This window comes from Balaenoptera acutorostrata, chromosome 15 (genome assembly GCF_949987535.1).
Source record: "Balaenoptera acutorostrata chromosome 15, mBalAcu1.1, whole genome shotgun sequence".
Classification (NCBI taxonomy): domain Eukaryota; kingdom Metazoa; phylum Chordata; class Mammalia; order Artiodactyla; family Balaenopteridae; genus Balaenoptera; species Balaenoptera acutorostrata.
In genome coordinates this window covers 56,166,453-56,187,663 of record NC_080078.1, presented here as the reverse complement: position 1 = coordinate 56,187,663, position 21,211 = coordinate 56,166,453, and the positions used below count along the sequence as shown (strand labels likewise).

Below are 21,211 nucleotides of genomic sequence, written 5' to 3'. Positions count from 1 at the left end.
GCAATAACCTATAATGGATAAGAATCTGTACACCTGAAACTAATACAATATTGTAAATCAACTGCAGTTAAATTTAAAAAAAAAGAATTTCATGAAGGGATATCTAAAAACTGCACATTCCTAACCCTTATGGACCATCTATCACTAAATCAAAGATGTGCCCATGACATTTGGTCATCAAATCAGGCCCTCTGATGCCCCTCTGCCTCTGGCTATTTTTTTGCTCTATGGTGCTTTTTCCAAAAGGTAGACCTGTATAAAAAAGCTCACGATATGTCAGGAAATCTAGTGACAGTCAATGAGAAAAGAGTTGAAACCAATGGTTAAGTGAGGTTTCTAAGTCAATCTCACTGCAGAGAATAGCTCAGATATTGGAACTGTGAGGAAAAGCAAATGTTAAACCTGAAAGTTGCACTCCTTTTTCATAATGGAGGAAATGTTCACCTTTTTAGAGGCAACAGACTGGAGAGGACGCAACTAGACCATATTCAAATCCATATAAACCTTTTAATTTACAAAGTCATATAAAATAACACACACAAAAATGCAGACTTCCTAACGTACTGTAGATAAGAAATCAAACAGGGTTGAAAGGCACACATTAATTTCAAATTTCATCATAGGAAGTCAGGTGACCTTTGCACCCAATGTAAAAAAAAGTTCTTAAGTTGCTCTTTGGAAAAGCAGTGTTTAAGGTTTTCCTGCCATGCTTGTTTATTCCTCTGGGATGTGGCTGTGGAGTTGTGGAAGAAATGCTCCCCTGAAAGTCTGGTTAAAACTGGTCAACTCTTTTGAGTGTTTTCATGGAAATGTCAGACAACCAGGAAAAGCTAAGGAAGAAGGTTGAACCAAAGGTTTAGCTTTGGTAAATTAGGCAGAGCTGCATTTGACAGCAGACAGGTAAACTGTGACATCAAGGAGCATTATTTTAATGTCAGGCCCAGCTAGGTTCTAAATTAATGGAGCCAAGGACTATGGAGAAATGACTACCAAGTTCAACGCAGTTCACTTGGCACTGGTTTCTGCACAAAATGTTTCAAAGTCAGTTCTTTTTGACATGGACCAGATTTTCCAAGTGCCCGAGCCACATCCAGGCTTTAAGCTAGGCCTCAGAAGCTCAGGTGTTGCCTGAAGATTCTTCACTAACATTCACCTCTAAAGAGAGGCTGAAAGAGGAATTTCCAGTGACAGCTTCTGGCTCAGGGCCCAAGGGTCCCCAGCCAAGGCTGTCTCGAGGTGGCCCCCAGAATTGCAGAGATCTCTCTTCTCAAACAGTTTTGTTAGAAAATAAAGCAACAGCCAATGTTTTTGGGCATCTGAAGTCCAGCCAGGCCCCCTGAGGTTTGCATCCTAAAAGAACTTCAAAATGGAAACAGAGTCTCAGCCTTACCCTTGCAACCCACATCCTTTGTGTGACAGGAGAATATTTATAAAAACATAATAAAATACATCTGATATTTCCCTCTAACCCCAGTACTGCTTTTTACCTTCTTAAAACTCACTCCTCCCAACACTGATGAACCAAAACAGAAAATGACAATTGAGGCAGCTGTTAATTGGCCCACATTCACGTCTCAAGGCAGAGACAACAGAGCAAAAAGTAGAGAAAAAAAAAAGTCCTTTATCGGCTTTTGATTTACAAAGCCAGAGGCCTTTAGGAGAAAGGCCGTGAGTCATATAAACAGACACAAATCCAGAACACTGGGTAGTGATAAGAGCAAGGCTTCCTTACCCCACAGACCAGCCAAAGGCCGTAAGTAGACAGAAGCCCCTGGGGAAGCTGAGAGCCCTTAAGTTGGTGGTCTTTGGGGACAGGGCTGCCCTGTGTCCTGTTCTTCTCTCCCGGACTGGTTGGGATGGAGACCTCACTGGAAGCCTTGATGCTGGGAGGTGGTTTTCATGAAGAGAGAACGGAGCCCATCTTCCTGAGCCCCAACCCAGAATAGAAGCTGTTGAGACATGGAGTGGGTTTGAGGAATGGGTTTCCCTGAACCCCTGTGTCACGGTGTCTTTAGAAGGACTTAAGGGATCCCCTTTAATCCTGGCTGAAGGATCCCCAGGAATGGAATGGGACTTGCAGGTGGGGCAGTAACCAATGTCCAAGACCAGATGGGTCAATGGTCACCTTGGCAGATGTCACTCGGGACTGATGACACTGAGGGCCACTACTCTGACCCCTTGTCACCAACTGGTACCAGGTAACCCCACCTTTCCCCAGACCTTCACCCCCAGACTTTGACCTACAGGACAAAAGTGTATGCGGAGGCTCCCTCTGCCATTTTCACGAGATGGTAGTTAAAGGCACTTCTGTTAAGGAAAGACATATTTCTTTTCATGCCTGAGTTTGGGGAATGAGCTCTGTCCTTGCTACATGTGCATTTAACCTGTCTTTCCTTTGACTTAGCAACAAAGCAGATAAGCACACGGACAGCTTCTAGCCATGCACTTGCAGGTTCTGCAGGGCATAGCTACATGCGGAGCCTTAGAGCAATGCCGAGCAGTGTCCTCTCTCCCGCCCCGCGTTACAGAAGAGGTGAACTGAGGCCCCTTCCACGGGGGGTAGCAGAGGGCAGAGTGAGGAGAGGGATGTGCTAGGCAGGGTGCTGGAAATGAGGCGAGGGTCTGGGTGTCCGGTGGTGAATATATGCTGTCAGCCTGGAATGTACACGTGGTGCAGGCTGTTGACCCAACGTCCGGGTAGGCCCGCCCTCTGTGTAGGCCCAGCAGGCCTGCTTTGCTCACTCCTGGCCGCCGGTCAACTTGTGGAACAGGTCCTCGTCGAGTGTTTCATTCTGGTCCTTGGAGCGGGTGGACAGGAAAATGTAGCCCCCGATGTACTCATGCACGACTTTGCAATCCGCACTCAGGCAGGTGAATGCGATGGAGACATTCTGATCAAATTCGATCGCCACCTGTAAAAGGAAGGCACAGGTATGCTTAAGCTCTGACAAGGACGAATGAGAAAGAAGCCGCTTGGCTGGAGATGGTCCCAGAGCTGAGGACTGCTGAGGTGCTGACAGATGGGTTTCCCCAAACCCTGCAGAACCCACCGCTTGCATCAAAGCTTACAGAAAACGTCTTTGCTCTCTGGGCGCCCTCTTGTGGTGTCAGCTTTGCTGCACACCGGGCAAAACATTCTTACGCTCAACACAAAAGATATTTCCTGTCTGGCTCTTGTTTAGATGAAAGAACTGTCTAAGCACTCCCTGTGTGGAGGGGCAGAGTGCTTTGCAGATTTTTTAGTGGAGAGGAAAAGGCCCACGTGAATTTTCCTACAGCCACGGCCCTCACTCCTTCCCAGCTGGAAGTCATAAACTATAACACTAGAAGAAACCGAAGCTTCACCCGTTCTCCACCTTGCCTGCTCACTGGAATCAGCTGGGGACCTTTAAGAATCACTGATCTACACAGAACATTCTAGTCTAGAACCCTTCATTTCTCCCAATTCCTTCTTTCCATCATCGAACAGTGGGTGAGTACAGGCACATGTGTCACTTAGATGTGATTTACAATTTCATTTCCAAAGGTCCTTTTCAGAAGACGGCCTTTCAATGAATTTTAACACAAAGTGTACAAAATGTGTTAGTTTACTAACTCTACTTTTGTCATACACTGGCAACCCCTTTAATATCTAGAGACTAGATATTATAAAATTAGGACCCATTTGTCCAGTATATACATAATATATACAGTAAAGTTAAACCAAAGGCACGTAACATAGAGCAATGGATAAGTTGAAATGTTCAATAGTATACACCAGCAAAAATCTTTTTCAAGGCTCATTAGTTTGCAACATCTAAGCTTTTCAGATGTCCTGAGGTGACAATGTATGATAAAAAGTAGAGCTAGTGAATTAACCAATGGGTGAATATCTTTGTTAAAACTGATAAATAAAAGCAGCATCTTGGATATGGAATTGTTAAACCGTCTCTGAGAAATGTACGTCAGGACTAGCTCATTAGGTTAGCAGCAGAGGGGCAGAAGGAAGTATAAAGGGAGGCATGTATGTGGATGTGTTCGTATTTATATTTTGCTTTCTGTCTCATTTTTGATGGAACATTAAGGGAATGTAGTATTTTAATCATAACTCTGCCAATATCTTTATATAGAGGCCTGTTGCCATTTTTGTCTTTTATGAAATTTTTGTTGCCAAGAAAGGCAGGATTACATTTTTTCCTTGTAGATTGAGTTGGTGTAGTGTATTCTTGGTTATCAAAATACTCAAATAGCTTTGTGACTTTGAAATGGTAAATATTCCTGATGTCTGAAAAAGCACAGTACATAACTGTATGATCTTACTTATATGAAAATGGATACTTAGTTGTATAGATACACAAATGAAACCTAGAAGGAGACATCAAATGGTAAACTGCTTATGATTATGGATGACTTTGTTTTTTGCTTCTTGTGTTTTTCGGTTTCCTATCATGCACATGTTAACTTTTAAAAAATAAATGTTATTTTAAAAACAAACAAACAAAAAAAGAATCACTGATCTCAGTAATTCCCAGAGTCAGATTCTTTTCTTTTCCAAACAGCGTTATTGAGGTATAACCGATGTATAATAAACAGACCTATTTAAGGTGCACAGTTGGATCATTTCTTTTTTTTTTTAAATTGTAGTTGATTTACAATGTTGTGTTAACTTCTGCTGTACAGCAAAGTGATTCAGTTATACATATATACATTCTTTTTTAAACATTCTTTTCCATTATGGTTTACCATAAGATATTGAATATAGTTCTCTATATCCTACACAGTAGGACCTTGTTGTTTATCCATTCTATATATAAAAGCTTACATCTGCTAACCCCAACCTCCCACTCCATCCCTCCCCCAATCCTCTCCCCCTTGGCAACCACCAGTCTGTTCTCTATGTTCGTGAGTCTGTTTCTGTTTTGTAGATAGGTTCATTTGTGTCATATTTTAGATTCTGCATATAAGTGATATCATATGGTATTTGTTTTTCTCTTTCTGACTTACTTCACTTAGTATGATAATCTCAGGCTGCATCCATGTTGCTGCAAAAGGCATTATTTTGTTCTTTTTTTTATAGCTGAGTAGTATTCCATTGTACCTATGTACCACATCTTCTTTGTCCATTCATCTGCTGATGGACATTTAGGTTGTTTCCATGTCTTGGCTATTGTGAATAGTGCTGCTATGAACAGAGGGGTGCATATATCTTTTTGAATTAAGAGTTTCATCAGGATATATGCCCAGGAGTGGGATTGCTGGATCATATGGTAATTCTATTTCTAGTTTTCTGAGGAACCTCCACACTGTTTTCCATAGCGGCTGTACCAAGTTACATTCCCACTAACAGTATAGGAGGGTTCCCTTTTCTCCACATCCTCTCCAGAATTTGCTCTATATAGAGTTTTTAATGATGGCCATTCTGACTGGTGTGAGGTGGCACCTCATTGTAGTTTTGATTTGCATTTCCCAGAGTCGGATTTACATGGCCTTGAGGGTACAACAAGGTTTTCGAGTCACTGCCTTAGAGGCCATCTAATCTCAGAACATTGTTCTGCAAATGAGTCCAGATGGCCAACAGCCCTGCTGAGAGGAATCCATGGTTCTTAAAAAAAGAAAAATGTGAGTCTCTTATCCTCGCTCTACACTGACAGCTTTATACTGGAAAAATGGGAATGCCAAAGAAATGAGGTAAAAATCCTATATCAGCAACAGCAGAATGTCTTAAATCATCAGGACACTCAGGTGTGTCTGACTTGGTCTAGCACGTCCTGTGATGCAGGCATGGCCTGACCTGGTTCCTAGGATGGAGATGATGGGGGCTGAGGGCTCCTGAACTCAGAGGCTAAGTTTCCTCCATTGGAGGTACACAGTTTCCTCCCCTGTGTACCTCGCTGGCTTCTCTGATACTTTTCCCCTTTGGGACTGGAATGCTCTCCAGGTGGGCAGTTGAACCTCTGAGTTCTCAACCAGTTACACCTCTTGGCAGCTAGTCAGATGACACCTGTTTGGATTTATTTTGTATGATATTTACATCTCAGGTAGTTTCAGCTAAGTAATTATCAGCCTAAATCTTACATAATCATACAATGAGTTGAAGGAAATTAATCAAACTGCTCAGCAATTTTAGAGTCTGTCTGTATGGAGACTAAGCCAACTTGTGTTAATTCAAAAGCATTTGGTCTGTGCTTGCTAGGAAACTGCCCAGAACTGCATGTGATTATTTTAGCAGACAATTACCACATGCTTGTGGTTTCTGAGTTCTAAGTATAATAACACCTTCTTAAAATCAAAATAAGCTGCAGTTCTGAGGGAACACACATTTATAGGCTCAATGCTGAATGTACCAAAAACTTTCTCTTTACCTGCCGGATTTCCCAGTTTACATTCCACTGTTTCATATTTGTAAATCTCCATGTTGTAATTGGAATCCCAGTGGTTGCATCGATTCTAATCAACCTATTATATGAAACTCCCAGAATGTCATCTTTCTTGCTTCCTTTAAATCTGGAAAAAAATAATTAAAACATGTAACTGCTTCCTTAACATGATGTTCATTCACATACAACTTCTTAAAGATAATACCAACATTTCAAATCATTTCTGAAGAACAGACAATGAGGGATTAACTTTCTATAGAAGGGCATTTTTATTAGGATAGAATATGAAGGCTGGAGAGTAGGCTGTCCTGCAGACATTATTTAAGTGAAATTGACACCAGAGGAAAGCAAAAGGAGGCAGTCAAGTCAGTTAATTCAAATTAGCACCAACTGTGTAGGCTAGGTACCCTTCTAGGCACTGGGAATACAGCAGTGACCTAAACAGACAGAAGATTCCTGACCTCATGCAGCTTGTGTTCTAGCTGGGGGAGAGGGTCATGAATAAGTGAAATATACATGCCAGATAAGGTCATAAAGGAGGATCAGGCACAGAAGTGGGACAGGGAATACTGGCAATGATGTAGTTACAATTTTAAATCGAGAGGGAAGATCTCAGTGAGAAGGGAGATTTGATCAAAGAACTAATGTCTGTGAGGGAGTGAGCCATGTGGATATCTGGGGAAAAAGTATCTTAGGCAGAGGGCACAGCCGGTGCGAAGGCCAGAGTTTCTTTTTTTTCCTCAGGCTCAAGGCCCTGCTAGGAGGCCAGTGTGGCTGGGCACAGTGAAGGAGGGGAGAGGATGTGAAATTCCAGCACTAAGGTCTTGTAGGGCCACTGTAAGGATTTGGCTCTTACTCTGAGTGTGACACAATGCCTTCAGATGGTGGTGAGCAGAGGCCTGACGCGGTTTGACTGAGATCTTAAAAGGATCACTCTTGCTGCTAAGTTGAAAACTTAGGGGACCCAGGAGAAGCAGAGAGATCTGGTAGGCACTGTGAACAGAGGTATGGAAGATTGTCATGAGCAGCCAGAAGTGTTTGGGCCATTTGTGACAGGACAGTATTCTAAAATTAAAAAAAAAAAAAAAGAAAGAGTTCTACATTCTAGACCAAATGAGAATAAACTGGGCTCCATGAAACCACTTAAAATTGAACAGAAAGTGAGAGAGGCAAGTGAGCATTGTAATCACCTGACAAGGTAGTAGGTGAGGCCGAATTCAGGTAGAGACTGCCATGCCTGAATGAACCGCAGCTTGGCTTCGACCAGGGGCATCTGGGCCACGTTCTGATGGGCTTCCAGGATGCGGGCTGCCAGCTAAGCAGAAGTGGGAGATGTCAAATTCTCCTTAACAGGCACTGACTCTCTACAGCAATCATCCCGTTGGCCCCGGGTCCCCAACGAGAAGAATGAATGCAAGGCCCAACTACAGCTCCACAAAGACAATTCCTCCCATTCATTCATTCATTAATTCACTCTCTCTCTCTCTTTCTATAATACATGCAAATCACTGTGGAGAAACAGGAAGATGGACCAACACATAAGCATCTAAGCTTTATGTAGATGAAGAGTCCTAAGTTCTTCTTTCTGCAGTCTGTGGTCTCCAGGGACAACGGTTCTACTTGAATCAGTTTATCTGTGTAACTTTCAACCCGCTCTTATGGAAGCATAACTTAAAATTTTAATTTGTGGGGACTAAATCATTATTTTTAAATTAGGTTTATTCTGAGAATATTGCCATGGTCAGTTAGCAGTATAGTCACTGCTAACAAAATTCACATTAATTTCTTAATATCATCTAATACCCAGTTCACAGTCAGATTTCCCCATCCGCTGATTTTTCATGATGATGATCGAAGTCATTTTAATTATTTATTTTATTTCAGAAAATACAGAATTTGCTGCAAATAATCACCCCAACCAGATTAGCAGTACCTGTTTAGACTTGTGCTTTTTTGCACACCTAGGTGACACAAAACATTCCGGGTTCATATCCATGTTTTCGAGACTGGAAGCCACCTGAGATGCTGAGTTCCGGTTTTTCATCCTCAGAAATGAAAGGATGTTAAGGACCTCTGGCTGGTAGGAGCTGTCCGCCATGGTTTTGCCCTTTGATGCCAAGATGCAGGCAGCCATCCACTGGGCATACTGACTCTCCTGTAGCAAACACCAGAGAGCTGAGAAGTAAGTTCAAATGCAAAGCAGCCGTGCTGGGAACAGAGCAGGACCTGGGCTTTCATCTCTATGATACAAAACCGTCACCTTCCCAGCAAGGGAAGATACGAAGTGGCACACATTCAGACTGGCTGTTAACCACGTAATTTAAAGTCCAATGAGAGCTTTTGAGTCCTGTGTTGAATTTCTAGATACCATGGGGCTAGAGAATACGAATGCCAACTTTAAGAAATTCCATGCGGGGGCTTCCCTGGTGGCGCAGTGGTTGAGAATCTGCCTGCCAATGCAGGGGACACGGGTTCGAGCCCTGGTCTGGGAAGATCCCACATGCCGCGGAGCAACTAGGCCCGTGAGCCACAACTACTGAGCCTGCGCATCTGGAGCCTGTGCTCCACAACAAGAGAGGCCACGACAGTGAGAGGCTTGCGCACCACGATGAAGAGTGGCCCCCGCTTGCCGCAACTAGAGAAAGCCCTCACACAGAAACGAAGACCCAACACAGCCAAAAATATAAATAAATAAATAAATAAATAAATAAAAAAAAAAAAAAAAAAGAAATTCCGTGTGGAGAATTTTGCATTTAAAGATGAACCAAGGAGGGACTTCCCTCGTGGTGCAGTGGATAAAACTCCATGCTCCCAATGCAGGGGGCCCGGGTTCGAACCCTGGTCAGGGAACTAGATCCCACATGCATGCTGCAACTAAGAGTTTGCATGCCGCAACGAAGGAGCCTGCGAGCCACAGCTAAGGAGCCCGTGTGCTGTAACTAAGGAGCTGATGAGCTGCAACTAAGGAGCCGGCCTGCCGCAACTAAGACCCGATGCAACCAAATAAATTAAAAAAAAAAAAAGATGAACCAAGGACACAAAGGAGCTCCATGGGGCACAGACAGGTGAAAACCCAAACTACCCGATAGCGTCCTTGACACGTATTTCCATTTTCATATCACATCTTATCTCTATGACAGAAGAAAATGAGGAAAAATCATTAACTGACTTCTCATATTATTTCTCCTCTGGCCTATCCTTAGTAAAGATTCTAATCCCATGGTAAGAATCAGGTCCATTGGTGGTGCTGAACCAGTTAGTGGTGGCTTCTATTGTTCTTTAATGTCTGTGCTCATTTGTTACCTCAGGGAGCGAAGGGGAGTGGTCCCAGAAGCCGAGGGGATGCAGGTGAAGAGTCGAATTAATTCTTCAGGGCAACAGTAGGTGTGGTTCACTGAATCACTGGCCTCAATCTTCACCATCCTAGCAACCACACCTCTTGCTATGTAATTTTACAGTCCCTCCCACCAGAGCCAGAGTGTAATTTCCCATCTCTTGACTTTGGGCCTGGCCATGGATGTGCTTTAGTCAGTGGAGCATGGGTGGGAATGACAGTGTACCTACTGATTGACTGCAAGCTTAAGATTTAGGAGGTCTCACACGTTCCCAGTTCCCCTCTGGCACTTCTGCCATCGCTATGAGAAGAGCCTCCTCCCCAGGCAGCCTGGGACCCAGAATAAATCCCATGAGCTCAGCCTGCGATAAGGAGCCAGCCGAGCCAGGTGGATGGCTTGAAGCAGATCTGCCCAGATGCCCTCAGCCTGGATCACTCAATCCCCAGCCCACCTGCCGAATGTTTATTGGTATGTGTCTTTGTGATTTTTGTGATTGTTTGTTACAAAGCAATAGCTGACTGATGAGTGCTCTCATTTGAGAAAACACCTGAGACGGTTTGTCCTGAGGCTTAATAAAGGTGAAGTGACTTACCATTTTTGTGGTTTTACTTACATGGTCACATCTCAGATATACTTCATTCATACCATCAGCAACCGGGATTAGTAACTTGATTCCAAATTTTCTCCCTGCTACATTTACATCTGGTACAACTTCACAGCCTGAATGATAAAAGGCAAGGACAGAAATGAGTTCTGAGAGATCTCTTAGACAAATATCAGATGTGCATCTAAAATAAAGACTTTGAACGTAAACTCCTCAGATTTGGTTCTCTTCTGAAAAACTGAGGAGCAGGCTGATAACATTAATTAAAGGATAACTAGATAAGTTATGAACATAACATGGATAAATAAAAATATTTCTTTTATGGATTTCTTAAATAATCATCAGTTGAATTCATTTTTCTGGTTGATTTGGCTATTCTAACTCATATAATCGATTATTGAATATAAGCTTTGAAATGAATTAAAGCAGAGGGAATCCTCTGATTGTCACAATGATAAGGGAATTGAGTGCACTAGTTAATTAAATTTTTAGTTAATGGAGTTACCAGTACACTCACAGCCACTTTCAGAAATCAGGCACAAAAGTGATACTGAATTAGACATAACTGTTTTGGAATTCAGAGCGCTTTTCAGGATCCAAAAATGTCTCATGTACTACGTTTATGACACCAATTACCACCACTTCAGAGACTTGGACACACTGGGAAAGAAGGGACAGCATAACACAAATAACCATTCACTGGTTTGCATTTCAGGTCCATGTTTCACAGGGAGGAGGAGCTGCAGGCAGGCGGCCACTGACAACCTGTGACATAAGAGGTTCCTCTGGGAGTGAACCTGCTTCACCGGTGGGAGTCTTGGCTTTCTTCCGCTTGCTGGGCCGTGACAGGTCATACAAAGATAATGGACCCTCTTACCTCTAAGATTTAGTTTTTCTACTGGTTCTCCTTGTTCAAGTTCCTTATTTTTAAAGTAGGCTATAGACGTGTCTTTAAAGACGAACCAATATTGTTTGAAAGCTTTTAATATTAGCTTCTTGGGCCTGCAAATTAAAGTACAGTAAGCATTTGAAAAAGCATCCAGAAATGTAGGACACATCACAAATTCAAGTGGATCAAGATGCTCTAGGGACCCTTTGAAACAACATCCTCTGTATTTTTAAAAATAATTTTCAAATTGCTAACTCATTTCTAAAAACTGAAAATGGGGTTTTGATATGAGATGCAGAAGTTAACACAAAATCTCAGGAGCTAGACCACCTGGGGCTACACTCTGGCTCTGCTACTGTATAAATGCGTGACCCTGGAAAAGACACTTCATCTATCTGGGCCACATGTACTGCTTCTGTGTGATGGGAGAGTATCAGCCTCCAGTTCACAGGGCTTTTGTGAGGAAGGAAAGAGGTTATCTCTATAAGGTACCTGGCAAACTGAAGTGCTCAACAAATTATTATTATTATTACTATGATGATGATGTGAGAAACATCCATGAATCTGGTGACATCTAAAATTTCAGTTTACTTCTTGAATCTGAAAAAGCTGTCTATACGGACAACACAATCTTCAGATTATCAGACATAAAAATCAGATATAAAAGTACTTTTCTGTACTTTCCTCTTGACCCTTAAGAGACCCTAGTGAGCCATGGAAATCACCAAAATCTACAGCTAATCTACATAGACTCTACTCTTATTAAAAAATATTTTGACACAACATTGTAAATCAACTATACTTCAATTAAAAAAATATTTTGGGGGAAGATCTCCAACCATGATATCCGTTGGGGCCAGAAAACTTTGTACTCTGGGCTAGACAAGGTTGGCGGTGCCAATGGCAAGCCTCAGCTGGGTCATTCAAAACAGAAAACAAGAGATCGAGCTGGGGAGTAGGGAAGGGGATACAGATGGACAGAGAAAAGGTAATAGGAATTGTATGTGGTTCAGTGGAACAATCCCAGCCTTGGGGGTGCATCAGGGTATCTCATGTCTGAGGGGTAGATTTCTCATTCAAGAACAGAGGAAGAGAGGAAGCTTGGGCTTAACTGCACTCATATATAATTTGGGGTAAGTCTTTTAATATGTCAGTACTAGTCTTTCATTAGCTAAAAATGTGCTATCCTTAACAACAGGATAAGGGAGAAGATGTTCGTTAAAAAACCAGTGTATTACAGGAGATTATTATATCACAATCACACAATAAAATTGAAAAACATTATACGGAGTTAATATTTCTAGGATTTAGAAAATCACTACATTAAAATAGTATTTATCATGTTGAGAGTTGTAGGTAGTATAATTCTAAGGAACATATTTAAAAGGTTATTTGTCTAAGAATCAGATTCTCCAAAGTTAATATTTTCAAAATAAAATCTAAAGACACGGCCTAACAACCAAAAGACAGTGAAGTCTCAGTTTAGTCCTAGGCATCTAAATATTTCCATTCAGAATTAAGAATGAAACTCTGCTTCTCTAATTTAACTGGACTTTAAGAGTATCAAAAGATCTTAAATTCCCTCTACTATTTTTTTCCAGGTTGGTTCATCCTCCAGCTGCTTTCGCATATCCCCAAAACTAATGATGTTCCAGAGGCTGAAGCAGGGCAGGGAAGGAGGAGTGGAGAAGGTGTCTGGGTGGGGAATGGTGTACACAAGAATGAGACAGTTTTTTGTACACTGAAAACTAGATGACACCGTTGAAAGAAATTGGAGAAGACACAAATAAATGGAAAGATATTCCATGATCATGAATTGGAAGAATTAACATTGTTAAAATGTCCATATTACTTAAAGCAATCTACAGATTATATGCAATCCCTAACAAAATCCCAAAGACATTTTTCACAGAAATAGAATAAAAAATTCTAAAGTCTATATGGAACCACAAAAGACTCTGAATAGCAAAAGCAAACCTAAGGGGGAAAACAAAACAAAACAAAACAAAATGAAACAAAACAAAAAACAAACAAATGAAAAAACAAAGCTGGAGGTATCACACGCCCTGATTTTAAACTAAATCACAAAGCCATAGTAATCAAAACAGCATGGTATTGGCAGAAAAACCCATGTGGTTATGGACAATTAATTTATGACAAAGGTGCAAAGTACATACAATGGAGAAAGAATAGTCTCTTCAATAAATGGTGTTGGAAAAACTGGACTGCTACAGGCAAAAAATGAAACGAGATCACCATCTCACACCATACACAAAAAACAACTCAAAATGGATTAAAGACTTGAATGTAAGTCTTGGATTAAAGACTTGAATGTAAGTCTTAACCATACCTAAAACCATAAACTACTAGAAGAAAACATAGGCAGTATGCCTATGTTTGCTAACATTGCTAAGACATTGGTCTTAGCAATATCTTTCTAGATAAATCTCCTCAGGCAAGAGAAACAAAAGCAAACATTTAAAAATTGGATAACATAAAACTGAGAAACTTCTGCACAGCAAAGTAAACCATTGACAAAATGAACAGACAACCTACTGAATGGGAGAAGATATTTGCAAATGGTATATCCAATAAGGCGTTAATATCCAAAATATATAAAGAGCTCATATAACTCAACAACAACAAAAAACAAACAACCCAATTAAAAACCAGGCAGAGGAGCTGAATAGACATTTTTCCAAAGACATACAGGTGGCCAACAGGTACATGAAAAGATGTTCAACATCACTAATTATTAGGGAAATGCAAATCAAAACTACAAGGTTAAAATCATCTCATGCCTGTTAGATTGGCTATTATAAAAAATACAAGAAATAACAAGTATTGGTGAGGTTGTGGAGAAAAGGGAACCCTCATACGCTGTTGGTAGGAATGCAAACCAGTGTAGCCACCATGGAAAACAATATGGAGATTCCTCAAAAAATTAAGAATAGAACTACCATATAACCCAGCAATTTCATTACTGGGTATTTATCCATAGAATACGAGAACACTAATTTGAAAAGATATATACGCCTTTATGTTCACTGTGGCATTATTTATAATTGCCAAGATATGGAAACAACCAAAGCATCCATCGATAAATGAACAGATAAAGAAGATGTGGTATGTATATGTATATGAATATATATATATATATTCACAATGGAATATTAGCCACAAAATAGAATGAAATCTTGCCATTTGTGGCCACTTGGATAGACTTTGAGGGTATTATGTTAAGTGAAATAAGTCAGATAGAGAAAGACAAATACCATATGATTTCACTCATGTGTGGAATACAAAGAACTAATAAAAAAACAAAAGACAAAATAAATGAACACACCAAACCAAATCAAAACAAACACCTAGATAACAGAGATCAGAGTAGTAGTTACTAGAGGGGGAGGGGTGGGGCAGGGATGGTGAAATGGGTAAAGGGGATCAACTGTATGGTGATGGATAGAAACTAAATTTTTGGTGGTGGGCACACTGTAGGGTATACAGGAGTAGAAATATAATGTTGTACATATGAAATATATAATGTTATAAATCAATGTTATCTCAGTAAAAATAAATTTCAGAAAACCAAAAAACAAAACAAGCAATCAATAAATGTTACCTGAAGAATGACAAAAAAAAAAAAAAAAAAGAAAAGAGACAGTGTCAAATACTCATGGAGCTTGTAAGTAAAAGAGGGAAATGTATAAGTAAATAAATATAATAAAATGTGGTAAGTCATACAACAAGGACATAGGAGTGGTGAGTAACAGAGTACACAACATTTAAACATAGAATGAAGGATCAATAAGAATTTGATGGGAGGAACAGGGAAAAGAAATTTCAAAAAGAAAAGTTCAGGGACTTCCCTGGTGGCACAGTGGTTAAGAATCTGCCTGCCAATGCAGGGGACATGGGTTTGATCCCTGGTCCGGGAAGATCCCACATGTCATGGAGCAACTAAGCCTGTGTGCCACAACTACTGAGCCTGAGTGCTGCAACTACTGAAGCCCGTGTGCCTAGAGCCCGTGTTCCGCAACAAGAGAAGCCACTGCAATGAGAAGCCTGTGCACTGCAATGAAGCGTAGTCCCTGCTCACCACAACTAGAGAAAGCTCACATGCAGCAACAAAAACCCAACACAGCCAAAAATAAATAAAATTAAAAACAAAAAAAGAGTTCAGGCAACTGCATGTGTGAAATGCAGAGACGAGACGAGTCAGAGCCTGGCACCTTGCTGGTAGGAGTTGGGTCAACACTTCTTGGACATCTGCCTCATGCTGGGTGCTAGGCTGAGCCATGGAAATGGGCAAAGAGGCAGTTTCTGAGGCTACAGCATTTCCATGTGTGGGGCTGATGGGGACCAGAACAGCAAGTGGACCAGGGCCACGGTGGGACTCTGAATGTCCACCTAAGGAGCTGGGCTTTATTTTCTAGAAAAGTGGTTCTCAAATTCTGGTGTTCATCAGAATTGGAAGGGAACTTGTTGAAGATATACAAGCCTGGGCCCAGTCCCAGAGTCCTTCCGATTCAGCAGGTCCAGGTTAGGGCCCAGGCATCTTCATTTTAAGTAACCTTTCCTAACCTGGTTCCCTCGTTTGAGAAACACAACTCCAGACCAGTGATCTCCAAACTAAAATGTGGCACACCCAATCCTTAAAATATTTTGAGTACCTACCCCCTAACATATTTACGATTATTTATTTGTAATACTTGTAATATATACATTACAAAACTTATATAAACCTAAATTAAAAATAAATATATATGAAAAGTTTGGTTTGTTTCAAGAAGGGAGATTATTGCTCAGTTATACAAACCCCAGTGGAGGAAGCACACTGTTGGCCGTGTTTACTAAATCACACTATTCATATTTTAATGCCGTCTACCTGTTTGTGAAGGTTTTTGTTGAAACAAGGCTGTTAATTTCCATCTTCCCTGATGTCAATCACTCACTTATGCAAATTGATCAGGATATGTTGCACTTTAATATTTTTAATAAGTGGGTTTAAAATACACTATCACTCTTAATTTGGATGCTTTAACACAGAAAAATTCTGTTTCCAGGTTTTAAAGGTGAGCAGATAATATTGTTTTAATAGGCAGTATCATTATTGGCAACACTGTGGCAATGGAAACATTTCCAAATAATTGTTTCAAAATGTTCTCTTCACAGCATTAATATCTTTCAAAAACTGGTTATTTTCTCACTCATTTTACAATCACCTTTTCCTAAATGACAGATTAGGTGCATTCATTATTTTGAAAGTATCTGGAGGCTCACTACTGATGGCCACTTATCATTACAGAAAGGTCACAGATTTGGAACTTCTTCTTTTTTTTTTTTTTGGCTGCATTGGGTTTTTGTTGCTGTGCGTGGGCTTTCTCTAGTTGCGGTGAGCAGGGGCTACTCTTCGTTGTGGTAGCGGGCTTCTCATTGCAGTGACTTCTCATTGCAGAACACGGGCTCTAGGCGCATGGGCTTCAGTAGTTGCAGCACGCAGGCCCAGTAGTTGTGGCTCTTGGGCTTAGTTGCTCTGTGGCATGTGGGATCTTCCCGGACCAGGGATCGAACCCATGTCCCCTGCATTGGCAGGTGGGTTCTTTTTTTTTTTTTTAATTTTATTTTATTTATTTATTTATGGCTGTGCTGGGTCTTCATTTCTGTGCGAGGGTTTTCTCTAGTTGCGGCAAGTGGGGACCACTCTTCATCGCGGTGCGCGGGCCTCTCACTATCGCAGCCTCTCTTGTTGCGGAGCACAGGCTCCAGACGCGCAGGCTCAGTAATTGTGGCTCACGGGCCTAGCTGCTCCGTGGCATGTGGGATGCCTCCCAGACCAGGGCTCGAACCCGTGCCCCCTGCATTGGCAGGCAGATTCTCAACCACTGCACCACCAGGGAAGCCCGGCAGGTGGGTTCTTAACCACTGAGCCACCAGGGAAGTCCTTAACTCTTTTTTTTTTTTAAAGTATAACTCTTACAGGTAATTTTGCATGTGATAACCAGTGAGCCTTAGAGTAGGACCAAAGATTTTCGTGGTCACCCTCTATCTCTTTAAAAATACTGTAAAGATTCTACCAAATTTAAGAGTCTCATATTTATGAACTAAATCACACTGACAGTCTTCTATAGCACATTGGGCACGTCTGACTGGAACTTCTTTGCTACAGTAACTTGATTATGAATGACCCCATGAATGAGTTTTATTTGTAACCTCTCCCTATAACCCTGCTGTGGAGCCATTTATTCCAAGGTAGTCTCTCCAACAGTGGTTACACCTTACAGTTTGGGGATAAATCATTGTTTTTACTAAATATGTAATTTACTATTAGGATTGTATCTTGCCTGATTTATATTTAAGGGTTTGTAGCAAGTAAAATCTTGAGAGATTGGGCATAAAGTTCTAGATTGATTGTTATCTTCTTTTAGCCCTTTCAAGATATCTTCCAGCCAGCAAGAACTGTTTTTCCTTTATAGGAAATCTATCTTTTCTCTTTGACTTTAAAGACTTTCTCTTACCAATGGTTGGCCATACCAAGATGTACGTTTATACTGATTTATTTTGTTGGGATTTGTGATTCCTGAATTTAAGGAGTTTGTCTTCGACAATTATGGAAAATAAGCATTCTCTTTGGAATGTTTGCTTCTTCCCCTTTTTTCCTTCTGAAACTCCTAATTGAACCTTCTCATTCTATCTATACCATATCTTCCACCTCTACCTTTCTAAGTCCTCTCTTTGTGTTTTGAACTTGATGTTTAATACATGTATTCAATTTTAAATTTCTATGACTATATTTTTCTTTTTTAGAGTTTCTAATATTGCCTTTCATTACAATTTTTACCTTTCAATGTACTTAATGATTCTAAACATACTCACTTTATGGTTTCTTCAGATTGTTCTATTACCTAAAATTATTAAAATGGCTAATCCTCTTATTTATTGGGCCTACTGACTTTTCTTTATGGTGGTTCATGAACTCACATGGTTAGTAATTTTTATTGGGAGGTTGTTTGTTTGTTTGTTTTGGGGGTGTTGCTGTTTTCTGTAGAAGGCCCACGCATGCTAGATTGTGAATATTTCCCTCCAAGTATTTTTGCAATTACATTTGCTAGGGTTTCATAGCTTTTGTGGTTCTGGACCAGTTTGTGTTTTATTTTTCAGAATTCTCTTATCATATAAGACATTTAAATTTAGATCTACATCTGTGTGTGGCACAGACCTTGGCTCTGATTTTTCAAGAGACATTTCATCTCCCCACACAGCACTCTATGCAAGGATGAACGTACTCTTCCTTCGACTGATGGGCAGTTTTTCTACTCCCTGTTAAGCAGAGAAGGCAGCTCTTGCAAGTTTCTGCCTTTAGGCAGCAGCTTCAGTCCTGGCTCACAGCCTTACAGGAGGCAACCCCACCTTGAATCCTGTGTGGGGATTAAAATCCCAGCCCTGAGCCATGAGAATCAATGTTCATGGCCAAATCCCCCTGTGCAGCTGAAGCTTCATTTGTAGAACTAGTTCCCTCTTCGTTTCCTGCAAGCTGAGATTTCCCAGTCTCACTTCAAGATCAACTTTGTATTGACAATTCTTTTTATCTTACCCAACATTCAAATGAATTTATAGTGAGACTGAGATTTGCATCAGATCACAGGCCATGTTGCTAGGAAGTGAAGTCCACTATTTATATAGTGGTTCAATAGATGTGGTTTAGGGGGAAAAAAAGAGCTTCACTGTCAAAGAAAAAAAAAATTAAAAATCAAAGGGTTAGTTCAATGCTCTTCTCCTGCTGAGGAAAGGAGGCCCAGAGAAATGAAGGGTCTATAAGGGTCACACACCCATTAGCAGCAGAGCTCCACTCTCCAACATCTTTCCTCCCTTCCCTTCTCCTTTTCTGTTTCATCCCCCCTCCCTTCCTCCTTTATTTTTTTCTTCCAGAAACCATATTATATATTACGTTCAATGCCTTGAAACCTTTGGTAGATAAAGTGTGTCCCCTGGTGAAATATGAGGACAACTTCATGAGTTTTAGCATAATAATAACCCTAAAGTGATACGGATGCAGGGCTTAATTTCAGGATATCGTTTCCTTCATCAAAAACATCTATAGGAAGAATATTGTCATCATTTGGTTTGTAAAGAGCTCAATTTGCTCTATATAGAGAATACGGCAACTGAATTTCTTTTAAGAACAATTATTAATAATTTATTAAGATATATTTGTGGATTCAAATTATTATTTTTTTCTGTAGCTCTGACTGTAACAATATGCATGGTTGCAACTATTTATGCCACAGAAATTAAATGAATGACCCTATTGTTTGGAACCATCTGCTAAAATCACACCAAAAAAAGAAAACCTTGTAGAAACCCAGTGACAAATATTGTTACCTTCGGATGCTTGTTTCTCATTTATAGCTGATTCATTGTTCATTCTTTCCAAGTCTTTCCTTGCATCATATGCTAAAAAAAGCGACTTGTGTTTCTTTTCAAGCCAACTGACTCAGTGAAGTGTCAGCTTGTTAAGAAAAGTCAACAAACCATAAAGTAACTGATAGAACTTCAAAGGGACCCTACTCCTTTCATCCTAACCCACCTTGGCACCATCACAAATGTGGCAGCCCTTTCTTTCCATGAAGAAGGTAAAAAACTTCTCTGCCTTTTTAACAGTTTCAGATTGACCGGAGGTGACTGGGGAGTTTATCAGAAATACTTTAACTGGCGAAGGTAGATAAACTAAGGTGACTACTCTTTATAAGCCCAGGATCAAAGTTCTAGAGACAACTAATTTTTAAATCATGAAAGAGCTTTCAAATGGTGTGAGAGTCCTGAGCAGGTGGACCATAGAAGGAATTCCAGGCTGGCATATGTGTTCAGTATCACTGACACCAGCCGTGTTTACACCATCATTTAATGAGCCAGGCACCATGCTCAATGCTTCATATGCATCATTTAATTTAATTCTCCCAACAAGCCTAAGGGGAGGTATATCCCCACTTTATAGATCAGGAAACTGAGGCTCAGGGACATAAGGACAATGCCCGAGGTCACCCAGCTGGTGTGCTTAGTGGAGCTAGGACTCCATCCATTGCCTGATGCCAAAGCTCATGCTCTTACCTTTGAACCATGAACCTGCCTAATGGATGTTCAATTTAAACTCCTAGACTCTTTACCTGCAAGATTTTGCGTAACTTCTTTCCTCTTCAAGGGTGACTTACCTAAATAATCTGAGATTATCTGCAAGTTTAGGGATATCAGTAATGTCCTCCTAAGGAAAAGCAGATAACATTTGACAAGCAGTAATTAGACAGGTGGTGCTGATACTCTGTACCTGCACTGTCCCACACTGTAGCCACCCGCCATGTGTAGCTATTTACATTAGAATTAATGAAAATTAAATAAATTGAAAAACTCAGTTCCTCAGTCACACCAGCTACATTTCCAGTTGTTACCCTGGGGGTGAGGTGGGGGAGGGTTAAGACTGGGATCGGGCACATGTGGGGCTTCTGGGGTGACTGGTAAAGTTCTAGTTCTTGATTTGGGTGGTGACTAGGGTGATAAATTAATACTAATTTGTTAAGCTGTATGTTTTTGTAGTTTTTACTTTTCTGTGTCATATATTACACAAATGAAAAAAGATTTAAAAAACTACCACACACTATCATTCAAGTTAAAAATCTGAGTTAGAAACTACTAACTTGGGGCTTCCCTGGTGGTGCAGTGGTTAAGAATCCGCCTGCCAATGCGGGGGACACGGGTTTGAGCTCTGGTCCGGGAAGATCCCACATGCCGCAGAGCAACTAAGCCCGTGCACCACAACTACTGAGCCCATGTACCACAACTACTGAAGCCCACGTGCCTAGATCCCGTGCTACTCAACAAGAGAAGCCACCGCAATGAGAAGCCTGCATACCGCGATGAAGAGTAGCCCCTGCTAGCTGCAACTAGAGAAAGTCCGTGCACAGCAACGAAGACCCAACGCAGCCAAAAATAAATAAATAAAATAAATAAATGTATTAAAAAAACTACTACTTTT

General features: G+C 40.8%; 1 protein-coding gene across 4 annotated transcripts in view; it reads right to left on the bottom strand.

The window, feature by feature from the left end:
• Positions 1-511: 511 nt before the first annotated feature.
• FERMT1 (FERM domain containing kindlin 1) overlaps positions 512-21,211 on the bottom strand; it is a 48,502-nt gene continuing 27,802 nt past the window's right edge. For 3 of the 4 annotated variants that reach the window (XM_007191724.2, XM_007191723.3, XM_007191725.2), the window contains 8 exons: positions 20,394-20,443; positions 11,173-11,297; positions 10,305-10,411; positions 8,290-8,511; positions 7,547-7,671; positions 6,342-6,483; positions 2,743-2,912; positions 512-1,949 (listed from right to left, as the gene is read on the bottom strand). In XM_007191724.2, coding sequence (XP_007191786.1) covers positions 1,898-1,949; positions 2,743-2,912; positions 6,342-6,483; positions 7,547-7,671; positions 8,290-8,511; positions 10,305-10,411; positions 11,173-11,297; positions 20,394-20,443 — 993 coding nt within the window. In that variant the 3' untranslated portion in view covers positions 512-1,897. Of the gene's footprint in view, positions 2,913-6,341; positions 6,484-7,546; positions 7,672-8,289; positions 8,512-10,304; positions 10,412-11,172; positions 11,298-20,393; positions 20,444-21,211 lie in introns of all 4 variants that reach the window. The other variant, XM_007191726.2, reaches the window with a different exon arrangement.